Here is a 17,732-nt window from a genome sequence, read left to right on the forward strand (position 1 = left end):
ATCTGTGTACGCAGTTGTGTGCATGTAAAAGAACCTCTGACGGTTCCTACTTCCCTCACACATGTAGCACCATTTTCTAAACAATTATTTATGATGTTTTTTCAGGAGTTGACGTCAGCTTTGACGAAAAAGATAACTTTAAAAGCACCATTACTGTCTTCACCCATGGATACAGTTACAGAATCACAGATGGCTATAGCGATGGCTGTAAGTATCTTCTATCTCAGTAGAATTGGTAGTATCATGAATATTGAATAGGGAGGCAAATAGAACATTAATTTTTTTTATTTTGCTCTAATGATGAAATGAATTTTATTTCATATTAGTTAGCTGCCTAATGTCCATATTATTGTCAGTTTTATTGTCTATAATTAATCAAAAATATTGGCCATCAATGTTAGGTATTCCCCTCATTTCTCACAGGAATCTTAAACTGACATTACCGATAAATATGTTTTACTGTTAGTTTGTCCTTTCAAATGATGAGTAGGGGGTTGGATGGCTGAATGGTTAGCACATGCGCGATGTATCATAAGGTCTGTCATTGAGTCAAGTGGTGTGGTTTCCATTCCCCGGTTTTACGTGACAAGAAGTAGGGTCATCTGTCCAGCCTCGTGGGTTATCTCCTGGTCCTCCGGTTTTCTCATACTGCTAAAGAGCCCTACATGTACATGCAAGCGAATTATTGAAATAAAATTAAACCATATGTTAGTCCCAAAATGACCTAGTTTGTGTTGAGTGGACATTAAACCCATCTTTCTCTCTCTCTCTCTCTCTCTCTCTCTCTCTCTCTCTCTCAAACCATAAGTTACACAGAATTTGTAAAAATTAAACTATACTTTCAAGTGCAGATCTATAGCTAATTATACCCCAGCCACTAAAATATATTCAAAGTTCCCCTTTTATATTAGTGTAGATCTTAAGTCGAATTGAGTTTGTGCCCCTGTCCAAAAATTGATGGATGTGAAATTGCCATCCACCAAATAAGATATATTTTATAAGATAAAGAAATTTGTTTTTTTCTAGCTATGTGGCGGCGTGGGTGTTATACATCATAATTGTACACCCGAGTTTCAAGCTAATGAAGTTAGAAAGGTCAAGGTAAGTGGAGACATTGTTGACATTTTGTGTAAAGCCTTAGAGGGATAGTCTTTATAATTCAGACTCTACATTATAAACCATCTTTTTTACAGGAAATAGAATATACCAGATAAACATTGTGTAATACCATCATTAACTGGGGGAAAATCATAATGTAACTTTGCTAAGGGCTAGGGGTCATAAATTTGAATATGCTAAAAAAATAAGGAATCAAACTTTAACTCTGCTTGAGTTTTATTGACACTGCAAAGGGATCATACTTTAACTCTGCTGTAGATTATATTTTGACACTGTCAGAGATCTTATTTTAACATTGCTAAGGGATCATATTTCATCACTGCTAAGGAATCATTCTTTAACTCTGCTTAGGATTATATAAACTAACACGAATGAAGAGTTATTATTTAACACTTCTGAGGTATTCTATTTTGACACTACGAAGGGCTCATATATTTAGTACCTAACAGGAATCATATTCTTAAAGGTTCTTACGTTCGTTGACATGGTAACATAAACTTCATTTATATATAGATTATACTAATTATTTCCCTTCTTTGTGAATTATTAAACGACTCGGAGTAATAAATGTACTAATAGAAAGGATAATTAGGTAGATTGTTTCAGAAGAAGGAAATAAAGTATTGACTTATCTATTAGACACACATATACTTGACTTCAAGACTGTAATTCTACTCAGTAGACCAGGGGGGTTGGATGGACGACAAGTCGTTTCTATTCCTCTCTTCTATGTGACAAGAAGTAGAGTGGTGGGTTTTTTCTCGGTCCTCCCACAGCCAAGAACCCCTGCACACAAGAGTATTATTGAAATAAAATTGAAGCATATTGAAATGTTCAAATAATGGTATAGACAATGTGTGACGATTTCATTGAAATGCACGTGTAAGAAATTGTATAATATATCGATACGTCCTTGACCATTAAAACATACATAATATAATAATAATAAAAACTCAACCCAAATGAGCAAATTGAACCGGAATCAATTGATTTTTGTTTTGACCTTGGTGTTATAAGTGCCAATCAATATATTACATACAAACATTCATTAGGTTTATATTGAAAGAGACATATTATAATGGGTTTTTCCCCTAACAACAAATGTCAATATCGTTATTCCATTGTTTAGAATGAGAATGCAGCCTGCGGCCATGGTTTATTCCCAATATTTCAACACAATTATATATGCAGATTGTTTATCATTCAGTCAATCAATAGACATGCTGTCTTTTCCCCGCCTGAAATAAAATGAAATGAAATGGGGTTTAACGTCACAAATAGCTAATAAAGACAGGTATTTGCCATACAGTGTACTTTGAGGGACTATGGCGTACTCTTATATCAAATCCGTACTGCCAAGGGTTCGGCTTTTCATTCCATCAGAAGAACTATACATTGTCCCTTTCTCCCCGCCTGCCCGTTAAACTGGCTTTCAGTACCTAATATGGTTACCTTGAGATATTTTGCTTTTGATTTCCTTTAAAAGTTATCCACAAAAATATAAACTTTTAAATAATATATTCTGTGCATGTGGCTCAGTGATTGAAGCGCTGGCTTGCTAAAAAGGAGATTCAATCACCTTGTTGGCTGAGAAAGTTTTACTCAGGATTTTCCAGAATGGTTCCCCCTTGTCAGTGATGCAGGAGTTAGAACATGGCAAATATCAAGGTCGTCTACATTTTGGCGTGCATGCAACAAAACCCTTGACGGTTGGAATTCAGTTGCTGCCCAGAGTAAATTTCCCTCATACCACACTGTATGGAAATGAAATGAAATGGGGTTTAACATCCTACTGTTCTGCTCCTACTGGGCTAATGAAGAGGGGCGTACCCTGTACAGTGTGCTATGAGGGAAATTTTGTATGGGCAGCGGCACTATGGCTTACTCTTTTATCGAATTCCAACTGCCAATTGATCTTTTACGTGCACTGTATGGCGTGTGTCTGTCTTCATTAACCCAGTCGGTGCAGAAAAGTTGAACGTTAAACTCCATTTCATTTCATTACCCATCTTCCCATTAAGCACACAACTGTAGTATTTAGCAATGTCCATTTAAGGCAAGATTCGTACAGAAATGTATTTATAAAATAAAATTCCTTGTTAAACTGATCCGTAAAAATGGTCATTATTATTATTATTATTATACCCAAATGGTAATCAATGTAAACGATAAATAATGTATATAATCAATCAATTAAAATATAATGAAATATGCTGTAATGAGACTATGTTTCTATGTTACAAATTAAAAATCAATGATTCATTCAGATCAGTTGGGCGTGGTTTCGATCAATACTTGTATGTGACAGAGAGTAGAGTGACCTGTAGTCGAGCATCTTTGATATCCCCAGTGGTCTCATTCCGTTCAACTCCATTAATCCCTGGGTTAATCCATAGGGGACTGTATTCAAGTTATCTGCCCTTGATGATTGTGCTAATTTATCGACCAATCCCATAAATCATTAATTGCAACAAGCCGTCATTGGTTGTAAAAGTAAACAAAGAAGCTAAAGAGTCTTAGAAAGACTGGTTTGTAAACTGTTTTTTGATTGGACCACAGATTCAAGCTACAATTAAAGCCAGAGCAGATAATTTGAAATCATGGAAACCCTATGGATTAACCCAGGGTATAGTAGACTAGAACGGAATGAAACCACAGAGGAAACCGAGGATGGCAGTGGTTTTGATCCCATACTTGTGTGTGACAGAGTAGGGTCACCTGTCTAACCTGATGTGTTTTCTCCAGTTCCTTTGGTTTCCTCCCACTGTGCTTAAAGCCCATATCACACACAAGCAAATTACTGAAATTAAATTCTACAATATGTTAGTCCTAAAATGACCTAATATATGTTGAGTGGCTGTTAAACCCCATTTCTCTCACTCTTGTGTGACTTCATAAGGAAGAAACTTTTGCAGATTGTGCTAGGGTGGCCCATGCACCTACAGAAATACAGTCAACCGCTGATAGTTCGAGACTACCACTGAAGCGTGCACATTCGCTGTGTCGAGGCCAACTTTCTGACAGTATGATACTATAAATAGCCATGGCACGTGCAATTCTCTACAAATCTATCAACTATTACAGCCGTAAAAAATTTATTGTTGACGATTTTGAATAGCAGTAAAATTAAGCTTCTTGGTTATTACAGCAGATTTAGAAATTACGTTCGTTTCATTTTTTAAATCGCTTTATCATTAACTGTACCGTTCAGAGCAGCATCTTTTGGTTTAGTACAAATAATATCTCTGAAGCACTCGGGTTAGACAGGAACATGATACTAGCAGTAGTTTCATTTTACTTTTACAAGCTTCTTAAAACAATTGTTGAGCTAGCTAACGTGCTCATTTCTAAATTCAATTTCTTGTTATAGCTTTCTGTTATGTTTCGTAAAAAAGTAGTCTTGATTATCCCGACCTGTCAATCAGCCCTTGAATGGTCGATAGACTGGTTAAGCGAGACTAATTTCAAAACAAGGGCACGTAACCTATTTTTTACTCAAGAGTGTCTGGATGTTATGGACGACACATGGAACCAGTTTTCAGTCTATTATTTATAGATGATTAATGGTCATAGCTTATTAAGTTTAACATGATCGTTTATTTAGTGACTATAATTGTGTGAAACTGATTTGAGGCTTGGCATATATATAAATATTGTGGCGAAATTGTCGAGATATATGGAGATATTTATTTATGGTGGGTCACCCTAATTGTGCTAGGTTTATCAGTGACAGAGTTATAGCCCTTGTCACCAATAGATCATGCATGATTTACAAACTGTTTCTCATTCAAATATTCAAACATTTTAGCCCATCTATCGCTGTGTAAGAGAATAACTTATTTTATGAATTTTTATTTTCCAGAAATACGAACAAGGGTTTATTTTAGATCCAGTAGTTATGTCCCCTAGTCACACAGTGAATGATGTTCTAGAGGCCAAGAAAAGATATGGATTTTCAGGAATACCAATAACTGCTAAAGGTCACATGGGTGAGAAATTAGTAGGCTTGGTTACCCAGAGAGACATAGATTATTTATCTCAAGATCAATACCAGACACCTATATCAGAAGTAAGTCTACTTTCATTTTTTATAAACTCACCCAAATAATTGACACCTTGAAACACCGGAAAAAATAGCAGCACACCTGGCTAAATATAATATGAAAAATATTTGGATTTTGCAAAATAAAAACATGGCAAGTCATAGACGGCATACAACCATGGACACAGACTAGCCATAGAATGACTCAAACTAAATAAAGAAAAACACAGCTATGAACTTAGTTTATTGTAGTGTTTCAAATTTCATCTGTTAAATAGCTGGCTTCTTTAGTGAGAAATTTTGAATGGCACACTTGAGAAGATCTTGTGGCACAGTGGTTGAGAATCACTGTTTTAGTTCTATAGAAACACTTGTGAAAGATGAATCTCGGAAAGGACTATCAGCCCAGAAATGATTGAATTCCGTTCCGTATTTACAGAGAGGTGTGGAATTGAAATCTTACCAATGTATGCTGCTCGCTATTCGATAAGCTGGTCGAGATTTTTGTTGTCTACGAAAATTTATTGATAGGCCTTCTTTTGATTTTGTTTTCTTAATTAAATGTTAAATAATCAATCTGAGTACAGATTAGGGTTGATTAAGCCGTGAGAGATTTTAGCGTAAAATGCAAATGGCACACATAGCCTGTCCTCAATACATTATATTGAAGGCCTTCACAATAATACTGTTGTTGGGTCCACTGTATCCCCTGTATATTATAATGGAGGGCTTCACTATAACACTGTAGTTGGGCCTACTTATATAACTTGTGTCCCCCCCATATATTATAATGCAGGGCTTCACTGTAATCCTATTTAATAAACTATAAACATACTTATGGAAAACAGCTACTGATTTATTTAGACGACGTTTCGAAAAGTATTCTCTCAACGTTTTCAAGTTAAATAAATCAGTAACTGTTTTCCATATATATGTTTATAGTTTATTTATCTGCCCAATTACTAAATGCCATTTAAAGAATATAATGCTGTTGTTGAGTCCATTGATATGACAAGTCCCTTATATTGTGGTACCCCCGGTTGTACCTGGCAAGGAGTAGGGTCGCCTGTCCAACCTCGTGGGTTTTCTCTGGGTCCTCCGGTTTCCTCCCACTGCTAAAGACCCCTACGCGCAAGCGACTTATTGAAATATAATTGAACCGTGTGTTAGTCCCGAAATGACCTAGTTTGTGTCGAGTGGACGTTAAACCCCATTTCTCTCTCTATATATATATATATATATATATATTGTGGTACCCTACTGTTAATTGTCAATAAATCTTGACTTATCTCTTTCTATTTGATCAAATATACCTGTGTTTCTCTACAGGTAATGACGACATATGAAAATTTAGTTGTAGCTAAAGCAGGTGTAAATTTAAAAGAAGCTAATCATATTTTACAACAAAGTAAAAAAGGTGAGTGATTTTATTAAAAATATTAATATATACATTCACTTGATATGACACATTCTCCAACATTTATTGAAGATTTCATCCAAAGTTTTCCTGGTAGTTCCAAATTTGGGTTATGCGCACAATTCAATAACGCTTTCTTGTGGTAGTACAAATTCAGGTTATGTACAATAGCGCCTTCCTGTGGTAACACAATAGTGACTTGTTGTGGTAGTACAAATTTAGGATACTCTAAGATACGTTTGATATCTTGACAAAATATTCAAATTTGAACATTTGTTTTTAGTCCAATCTACTCATTGGTCTGTATGTAAAAGAAGCCTTAGTAGATGATATTTGAAGAATAGTAGTTGGAATGGAAGCAAAGTGTCTTCTCACAATTTCTCTTATTGAGTCAACTGGCATGGTTTCGATTCCCTGCTTGTACGTGACAATGAGTAGGGTCACCAGTCAAACCTCGTGGGTTTTCTCCAGGTCCTCTGGTTTTCTGCCCTGACTAAAGACCCTCTACGAACAAGCGAATCATTGAAATAAAATTGATCCCTATGTTAGTTCCGAAATGACCTAGTTTGTGATGAGTGGAGGTTGGAGGTTAAATCGCATATCTCTCTCTCTCTCTCTCTCTCTCTCTCTCTCTGCACTCTCTCTGCCAACAGTCCTGTTTCTGAGGTTGTGCTCAGTGGATTAAGAAATAAACAACAAGTGGCAGCAGCTACTGAGCTACACCTGTACTGTGTGAGTTAGTTGTATTTTACGTCCACTTTCACCTGTACTAGTCTCTCGTATGTTTAATAGAGTCTGAACAGGATGCCTGTTGTCACTAAAACTACTATCTTGTTAGGTTATCTTTTACTGGTGTAGAGAATAATCATAGCTAATAAATAGAGTTATTCAAGCATTTCGCTTTCTACAACATAAAGTAATAATAATAACTTTATTGTCAAAGGGTTGTAAATTAGGCCAGGAGGCGTATCTTACATTCTGCCCTTTATAAAAACAATACAGAAGTTAACAATCAAATATGAAGAAAGTAGAGAAATATTAACAAAATAACGATATAGGAAAAATACAATCATAACATCTTTTGATAATGCATGTGATTACACATTGCGAAATAGATGGTTGTTAATTCCCTGTATTTTGGAAACGACAATAGTTTTATGTATTTTTTTTGTCATGTTTATTTTAGGTAAGTTACCAATCGTCAATGAAAATGATGAATTGGTAGCATTGATAGCACGAACAGACACAAAGAAAAATAGAGATTTCCCTCTAGCATCTAAAGATGAAAGGTGAGAACAAAATTAGTTTTAATTGTGTATACAGTCAACGTCTTTTACAGGATTTCTCCCTGTATATTGGGACTCATTAGGGACTTATTAATCAAACGGGCACAAGTTAGAGAATTTACCCAGGGTTTGTACAGAGTGGTTTCCCCTTTTCAGTGTTGAAGGACGGCACAGTATTTAGTCGTTCATCTCATTTGGTGTTGTAAAATTCACTCCGTCGCATTCCGCACATTACTGGAAATGAAATTAAATGGGGTTTAACATCCTGCTGTTCTGCTCCAACTGGGCTAATGAAGACGAGCATATGCCATACAGTGTGCTATGAGGGAAATTTTGCCCGGACAGCAGCACTATGGCATTCTCCTGTATCGAATTTCAACTACCAAGGTATCTTTAACGTGCATGCCAATGTGTACACAGGATCTCGGTTTTATCGTCACATCTGAACAACTAGATAGCTGTCCTTGTCAGGCACACATTCTGGAGCAGAAAAATAGAACGTTTAACTTCCACCTAACACCTGAGTTGAGAAGAACCCGCAGTATCTGGTTTTCAAATATCAGTACTATTTCCTTGAATAGAGATTCCTTGAATAGAGAGGTTTTCACCTATCAGTACTATTTCCTTAAATATAGAGGTTTAAGCTATTCAGATATATATTCATTTTACATTATCTATATTCAAACTAATAATATAGCATCAACCAGCTGTTTATCTAGGGGGATCACGGTGGCTAAGTGGGTAAGGCGCTGGCTCGCTAGCCTGGAGGTCGGGTGTTCGATCCCTGCATTGGCCGAGAAAGTTCATCCAGATTTTCCGGCGTGGTTCCCCTTTGTCAGTGATGCAGGACGGAGGGCCTGACAAGGACAGCTGTCTAGTCATTCGGATGAGACGAAAAACCGAGGTCCCGTGTACACATTGGCGTGCACGTAAAAGATCCCTTGACAGTTGGAATTCGATATAAGAGTAGGCCGTAGTGCCGCTGTCCGGGCAAAATTACCCTCATGGCACACTGTATGGCGTATGCCCGTCTTCATTAGCCCAGTTCGGAGCGAAACAGTAGGACGTTAAACCCCACTTCATTTCATTTCTGTTTATCTAGATCTTACATAATGTAAATCTTTAACAAGCCAACAGTCAGGCTGATGTCCCCCGCCATAATCCCAAATAAATAGATAACACATATTAATTAATAGGACATTTATTTTTTTCAAAAGTATCAAGCAATCAAACTAATTATCAACTATACACTAAGTTTGTTTCATCACTCTCTATCAGATAGAATCAAAGCTATCTTGTTCCAAAGCATCAACCAATGAAATTTCTTATCTCTGCTTACTTGGCTTTAGCTTGAAATGTTAATCATTGAATGTTTAAACATTCTACCTTAATTAAAATCAGAGTTTTTATGTTCCAAAGTCTTCGAAAGGTGGTGGACAATAAGATATATGTTAGACGATAGATTATAAATTATGATGATATTATTCTAGGAAACAGTTATTAGTAGGAGCAGCAGCCAGTACACAAGAAGATGATATCCATAGAATAGATCTACTTGTACAAGCTGGGGTAGATTTTATTGTTCTAGTAAGTTTTATCACCTTTCATAATTTATTTCTATTAAATGAAAAGAAGATGGGCATGTGACATTTTGCCAGGCAGCAACGTGTTCTCCTGCTCTTCATCAAATTCCATGGGGGTGTTCGCCACTTGTACGTGACAAAGAGTAGGGTCACCTGTCCAACCTTGTTGGTTTTCTCCAGGTCTAGTGTGTCTCAAGTGGACCTTAACCCCCATTTCCCTCTCCCTCTTTCATCAAATTCCAACTGGTAAGGTTTCTTGTACAGTACAGCACGATCCACCATCACTCGTCAAGGGAAAAAAATGCTGAAAAACTCTGAGAAACTGTCTTAGCCAACATTGTTATCGAATCTGGGACATATTGCCTATTGCCTTAGTACCAACTCACAAAGCCACAGTGGCATGCACGCAGTGGTTCGTTGAAGCCTCATCCCAGGCCCAACACCTATGGCTCAAGAATAAGGCCCAGTACTGAGAAATGTAAAGAAAACGTTTTAGATATGTACAAAATAACGTTTTATTTAAATTTAGTTGGCAAATTGTACAATAAACTTAACAGTGACAATTTCACAAAACTTTGAATGGATGACTCCCAGAAATGGATGCCTGGTGTTGTCGCCCTTTCTGCCCCTCTTTCTGACTCTGAGTCTACTTATACTGTTTCGACAGAATGTCCAATATTTTATATTATTTACCAATATATTTTTTATTAGGATTCGTCACAGGGTAATTCTATATATCAGATAAATACAATACGTTATATAAAACAGAAATATCCTGGTGTACAGATTATTGGTGGTAACGGTGAGTTTTTTATTTTAATTTCAATCACGACGTCTGTATTTGATCAGACATTTTACGCTCAGCAGGCCTGGATAGAATTCAAACAGTTGAGGCGAATCTAATTCCAAAAGTTTGAGGTTTCATTTAAAGTTATCTCACTTTATTATTCGATGTTTTCACACCATTTTTAGTTCTTTCCCGCCATTTCCATTTCATTTTCTGATCCTTCCCGTTTGAAAACAGCTTGATCGATTTTTCTGAAACGGGAAATTAATACGATTCCAGTAATATAAGTCTCAGTAATCTCCCTTATTTTTCAGATTATTTTTTCGCCTGGCTGAAATGCTTTTCACTATATTTTAGCTTACAACTTCGCGAGCTTTTGACTGATTTTTAAAATTATTTTTCTTTTTGAGATTCTTTATATGACCCATGACACATTACAGGAAGTGACCATGAATATAAACGCTTTCATATCTGCTTGGCAGTCCCTATTCGTATCTATGGAATTCACTACCTTTGTCAATTAGGATGTCCAAGATTATAGAAAGTTTCAAATCTCAGCTTTAAACTCCTCTTTTCAATCAGGCTTGTCATCCGTGAATAAATCTGGTCAAATTAGTCAAGCGCAATAGAAACTAGCATAAAGTATTTTTGCGATATATAAATTGATAATTATTAGTATTATCACACCATAATAACATAATTTTATCTGAATGCTTTTTGTGAGTGCTACTAACATATATATAGTATGAATAATAGATTGTATTTTTGAGAGATGTGCAATATTATTTTAGAAAAATTCTCCATAAAATTCTTGCTTCCCTATAATAATAGAGTACTCTTTTAGTTTTGTGTGCTTTATTTTTTATTGTCTTAGTTTACAATTAACACTAATTGTGTGTACTGTTGTTGATAACCGCATTCTTCCTGGTTTTTCTTGAAAGCAGGCATGTAAACGACAGAACTTCTGAATTCCTCTGCTCTTTGGATTATTCATATGCTATATTGGAATTCTAGGAGCTGCAGTGGCTCAGTGTGTAATGCTGGAGGCCACAGTGGCTCAGTGAGTAATGCTGGAGGCCACAGTGGCTCAGTGTGTAATGCTGGAGGCCACAGTGGCTCAGTGACTAAATCTAACCAGAAGATTCTTCATTCAATCCCAATGATGACAAAATTTCCCTCATAGCACACTTTATGGCATATGTCTGTCTTCATCAGCCCAGTCGGTGCAGAACAGTAGGCCATTTCATTTCACTTCATTTAGTTAGAAACTGTCATAATAATGAGCGACGAGATCGTAATTGTGTTAAATACAGTATATTATTACAAAAGGACCAGGACCTTTTATTTTTTAAATACTTTAGTCTGCTTTCAAAATTTTAAAAAATCTTATCAATCTTGAATCAACAGGATATTTCTGAATCATGTTAAAATACGTGTGATTTTTCGAGAACATTTATCTAAAAATAATATTGGACGTCTCTCATGAATTTATTCGTGGTTTTAATTTGAGTCCTGGTCCTTTTACAGAAATATGCAACGAGGGTGGCAGTGGTAAGTTTAATACAGGGCGTATTTATAGCATGATTAATAGCATCAAGGCACCTAAAACCTTATAAAAGACGTATGGCTCTATTTTTTGGAACCTTGAAATAGATGAAAATGGGGTTCTAAAAGCACATATTAATGTTATGAATGTATGTAAAGTAATTTATATTCAGTTTTTAAAACAAATGTTGTAATTTCTAAACAATTATGTTCGGTGAAATATGTGAACAGTTCAAATTGAACGGCAGTCGTTTACGCCTGCTTAGTACATTCTACACGTTTTTTAACTTATTTTTTTGTCGTTTGTGAATCAGCCTAAAGTTGTAGGATATGTTTTTATTTGTTCGTTACAAAATGACACCCAAAACCATAGGGTACACTAATCGTGTACTGATTATAAAATGTTAATTGAATCTGAAATATTGGAATCCCATATTTTCACGAGAAGATAACAACATCAATATTGATTGAAATTGATCAATATTGTTTTTAATTTCGAAGATTATATAAAGTATTGAGTTAGAGACTTAGCTTCTTTATAGTCACTGATTATCATTTGGAAACTACAAAAATGGGGAAATTGGATCTCTGAAATCATTGAATTCTGTTCGTATTTATAAAGTTATGATAAATTGAAAATTTTAAAACATCCGGCATTATCTAATGATGATATAAATGTATTATATAACAAATATTTCAGTTCTGGTTCTTTTGACAATATTTTGGAATATTTTGGTTTCAGGCTGTTTTGGTTTTATCTGAGCACACTTTCGCTTGAAGTAAGCCATGAAAAATTAGATATTATAGAAAAAATTTTTTCCAAAAAATGAAGATCAGCAGGTCTAATTTAAATACATTAACAAAATTTAATGAAAAAATATAATTTAATAAGGGGAATTAAAGTTAGACACAAAATATTTGAAAAGAGAAAGCCTAATATACTTAATCTTTTATTTGTGTAATAAATGCAGCTCTTGTTGGGGGCTTGTGTTATATTATCATAACCATTCTTATTTTGGAAACTATTCACATTTTGATTGAGTGCAATCATCTCAAGAATGTAAGATCAAACTATTACCGTTGCCAGTCACTACATCAATTATTTTCTCAACCAGAGCTGTATGGAAAATTGTTAAACTTTTTAAAAGAGACAAACTTTTATTACAAATTTTAATTGTATATATATATCCGTATTTTTGTTTTTAATTATTTATATACATAGGGGACTTATATTTATTTATATTTATTTTTAACAACATTGTCTGTGATACTTGTTTTTATTTATGTATATAAATATATTTATGTGATATTGATTTAATTTGTCTCGTCAAAGTCACCATGTGTTTGGCACCATATAGCCCGGTTGGAGCTGACGTGCCATAAAACTCCATTTCTATTCACTTATTGTTTTGTACTGTCTGCTTTATCTTTTCAATGTTTATTGTTTTTTAATTTTTATTTGCACACATGTTGATGTTGTTGTGTTCTGCTGTCGCCATGGTTATGTGGCTGTATTCTGCTGTCTGTCAGTCTTTTGTTAACCTTTTTGTTGACACAAAAATGGTTTTAATTATGATCAGATCTTTCTGAAATGTTTATGTCATCTAAGGAAGAAAGTTTATGATAGTCAACTCCAGAGTTATCCCCCTTTGTTTAGAAATTTTGTTAGATCTTTAAAGGTTGCAATTAGTAACCAACCCATCTTTCTGAAATGTATATTGGATGTTTACCTTATTCATAAGAAAACCAATGGATTTTCAATTGTCTTTGATAATAACACAAGAGTTATTCCCCTTGGTTACAGAATCTTGTTAACCCCTTAATGGTTTTAAAGTTGTTGTCTGATCTTTTTAAAATTTACATGTGCTGTTTAACTCACTACTGGGTAATGGCATCCGTTTCTTTGCATAGCAATCTATCTTTCTGTTGTTCAGTATGTTATATTAATTCCTATTGTATTCCTGCTATTCCTTTCTGTTGTTCAGTATGTTATATTAATTCCTATTGTATTCCTTTTACTCCTGCTTGTTTATCTAACTCTCTTTGACATCTTCCAGCATTTTATAAATTGCATGCATGTTTAAAACAAACATTAGGGAAAATTTAATGGCATGTTTAATGGAGAGGAATCACGGATCTCACAGGGTAGCTGTTAAAAAAAAATTAGATTAAACTAAGAGTAGACAAATTAAATGTGACAAAATAGCTTGCCTGAAAGTGTCGTTCGAAAGTGATTGCTGGATTTCCTTAAATGGTGCTACATATCCTGTTCAAGGAACTCCTCTGTTGCAATTATACATGTATTAGTCACGTGGAAATTGCAATGATTTTTAGAGATATTTTGTTGACTATAAATGAATGGGAGAATAAGTTGACTGACAGTGAAATTGACAGACTTATATAATTGGAATTGGAAGTTTCAACAACAGTTAAATGTTTATGAGAAAAAGCGTCTAAAATAGATTTAAAACTTTTCTTTGGATTACAATCTAATCAATAGAAGATTGCTATGGAATATTATTGTTATTTACAGTTGTGACAGCAGCACAAGCGAAGAATCTGATAGATGCCGATGTTGATGGGTTACGAGTGGGTATGGGTAGTGGTTCTATCTGTATTACACAGGAAGGTTAGTTTATTCAAATTTATAAATTACATTCAGTCATTCAGCAGATTCCATGTTTTGTTTCTGTATGGTTACCATGGCAAAGATAGACAAAGAGAGTTGCTAGGCTATATCACTTGTAAGGCCCCTCCCAGTCCCCAATGATATTACACTACCACAGCTGTATATTAGGTATATTGTGTATTACAGTAATGGCGGTGGGTAGACCACAGCTGTGTATTGTGTATTACAGTAATGGCGGTGGGTAGACCACAGCTGTATATTGTGTATTACAGTAATGGCGGTGGGTAGACCACAGCTGTATATTGTGTATTGTGTATTACAGTAATGGCGGTGGGTAGACCACAGCTGTGTATTGTGTATTACAGTAATGGTGGTGGGTAGACCACAGCTGTGTATTATGTATTACAGTAATGGCGGTGGGTAGACCACAGCTGTGTATTATGTATTACAGTAATGGCGATGGGTATTGTGTATTACAGTAATGGCAGTGGGTAGACCACAGCTGTGTATTGTGTATTACAGTAGTGGCGGTGGGTAGACCACAGCTGTATATTGTGTATTACAGTAATGGCAGTGGGTAGACCACAGCTGTATATTGTGTATTACAGTAATGGTGGTGGGTAGACCACAGCTGTATATTGTGTATTACAGTAATGGCGGTGGGTAGACCACAGCTGTGTATGTGTATATTGGGTATTGTCTTGTGTATTACAGTAATGGCAGTGGGTAGACCACAGGGTACAGCTGTATATAAAGTAGCAGAATATGCCAGAAGATTTGGCGTTCCTGTCATTGCAGATGGTGGTATATCATCTGTCGGCCATTGTATGAAAGCTTTATCTTTAGGGGCATCTACAGGTAAGTGTAAAGTGATTTAATGCCACTCAACAGCAATATTACACAACATCCAGTCATACACTCCTGATACAACATCCAGTTATACACACCAAATACAATATACAGTCATGTACTCCTGATACAGAGTTCAGTCATGTACTCCAAATACAGACATTTTTTTCGATGGCATTTTGTAACTGAACTGGAAATACATCGGTCACAATTCTGTGGAATATAAATTCTGTTTGTTTATGAGCAATGTTTTGACTAGGCTACTCAGGTCTTTATCATGTAATGATCTGTTATGTTAAACATGCGGATGATTGTTCATACATTCGTTCGTTCATGTTTTATTGTCGTAATACATGTGTTCCTTTCCCGAGCCATCAGAGGGGTTGAATTACCGAATAGTTAGTGTCTGCCCGATGTATCAAAAAGTCTGACATTGCGTCAACTGCCGTGGTTACGATTCCCTGGTTTTACGTGACAAGGAGTAGGGTCACTTGTCCAATCTCGTGGGTTTTCTCAATGTTCTTCGGTTTCCTGCCACTGCTAAAGAGACCCCTACACGCATGCAAAGTATTGAAATAAAATTTGACCATATGTTAATCCCGAAATTACCTAGTTTGTGTCAAATGGACGTTAAGCCCCCTCTCTCTCTCACTCTCTCTCTCTCTCCCCCCCTCCACCCATCAAGCATGTTCAAGAATTATAATTTACATTTGCTTTATTTTTAGTAATGATGGGTTCGTTATTAGCGGGAACATCTGAAGCACCAGGAGAATATTTCTTCGCTGATGGCGTCAGATTAAAGAAATATCGCGGTATGGGTTCGTTAGATGCGATGGAAGCACACAGAAGTAGTCAGAGTAGATATTTTAGGTAAAATGTGGGGTATTTTTGAAACCTTGTTTAAAGGATGGAGACCTCTTTTATAAAACGTCTCTGATCGACATTTAATCTTGTGAATGTTTTTTCTCTAAAACGAGTATTAGTCCAAAAATTGTTCAGTTCCGTTCAACTGTACACAAGTACAAATTAGATTATTTTTGGTGACTTTAAACGATTTTTACAAATTTTTAACAAAGATTTGACATTAAACAAATGTGACAAAAATTAGTGCTAGATACACAAGATTAAATGATACCCGGGTAACAGTGATAAGTTTTTTCATTGAGCCAAGTGGTCCCTAAATGACTTAGTTTGTGTCAAGTGGATGTTAAACCCCCTTTCTCTCTCCCTTTTATTGCCTGTTATCTTTTAGATCCTTGGTCACCCAGAACCTCCTAGTCTTCAACGTAGGGAGGGTCTGGGGGCCATGGTCAATATTTGACGAATTGTCCATGCATAACCGAGAGTTTGGTTTTTAATGGGGTTGATTATTCAGTATCCTTGGTCAAGACAATTAAGAGTTGCGCCCTTCCCGCAATAAATCCCATAATTTTTACATTAATATAAACAACCATGAATCGTGACGACGAATTAGGATTAATATAAAAAACATAATATGGCCCATGAAGAGAGAAATTTTACGACAAAAAAAAATATATAAGAGTGTTGGATATTGAACTGGCATGCAAATCAAATGGATTTTTTGAAATGGTATTTTTGAATTAATTCATGGGCATCAACATCTTGTTTTAGGACTAGTTACCTCCCTCAGACTTTATGTATGGTAATGTAAAAGACCGAATAATCTAGCCAATGACCTATTATTCTCAAATGTTGACAATGCATCCAGACTAATATTCGTAGAATATTTATCTGAATGATAGAGACTAGTTATCTTTAATTGTTTTCTTTTCCAGTGACAGTGATAAAATAAAAGTAGCACAAGGTGTATCAGGAAATATTGTTGACAAAGGATCCGTCCAAAAGTTTGTTCCCTATCTAATAGCAGGTATCAAACATGGCTGTCAAGATATTGGAGCTAAAAGTCTTTCCATTTTAAGGTAAATTGTTCATTCTTCATATGTGTCTTGTCCTTTGGATGGGCCAAAAAACTAGGGTCTTGTGTACACTTGACAGCTGGAATTTGAGATAAGAGTAGACAAAAAGGCTGCTGTCCAGGTGAAATTTCCTTCATTTTCTCAGTTGATGCGGAATGTAGTACATTGGTTTGATGTATACTTAACACTCATGTACCATGTGAGCTGGTATGATATAATCTAGTTAAACCATGTACCATGTAGAGCTGGTATGATATAATCTAGTTAAACCATGTACCATGTAGAGCTGGTATGATATATTCTAGTTGTACCATGTAGAGCTGGTGTGATATGTAATAGTTATTAGCACACTTTCCGAGGTGTATCGGTGAATATCAGGACAGTTTTGGTCGAGGGGCCATTTTGTGAAGCAAAATGTGAAAAATAGTATTTATTATCGAGTCGTTTCAACCGAAAAGTGACAAATACTTTCTGCTCTTTCATTTATCCCTTTCTGAGCATCACGTTACATTTCATGGTAGAATGATTTCGCAGTGGA

At 35.6% G+C, this 17,732-nt stretch overlaps 1 protein-coding gene across 1 annotated transcript in view; it reads left to right on the plus strand.

The window, feature by feature from the left end:
- Positions 1-14,946, plus strand: part of LOC126828663 (inosine-5'-monophosphate dehydrogenase 1a) — a 30,649-nt gene extending 15,703 nt beyond the window's left edge. Inside the window, exons 4-12 of the mRNA XM_050558579.2 lie at positions 106-207; positions 1,027-1,101; positions 4,982-5,188; positions 6,491-6,578; positions 7,765-7,867; positions 9,355-9,451; positions 10,159-10,249; positions 14,313-14,408; positions 14,888-14,946. Of these exons, the coding sequence (XP_050414536.1) occupies positions 106-207; positions 1,027-1,101; positions 4,982-5,188; positions 6,491-6,578; positions 7,765-7,867; positions 9,355-9,451; positions 10,159-10,249; positions 14,313-14,408; positions 14,888-14,946 (918 nt within the window). The remainder of the gene's footprint in view (positions 1-105; positions 208-1,026; positions 1,102-4,981; positions 5,189-6,490; positions 6,579-7,764; positions 7,868-9,354; positions 9,452-10,158; positions 10,250-14,312; positions 14,409-14,887) is intronic.
- Positions 14,947-17,732: the final 2,786 nt, after the last annotated feature.

Source organism: Patella vulgata, chromosome 7 (assembly GCF_932274485.2).
Source record: "Patella vulgata chromosome 7, xgPatVulg1.2, whole genome shotgun sequence".
In the NCBI taxonomy this organism is placed as follows: domain Eukaryota; kingdom Metazoa; phylum Mollusca; class Gastropoda; family Patellidae; genus Patella; species Patella vulgata.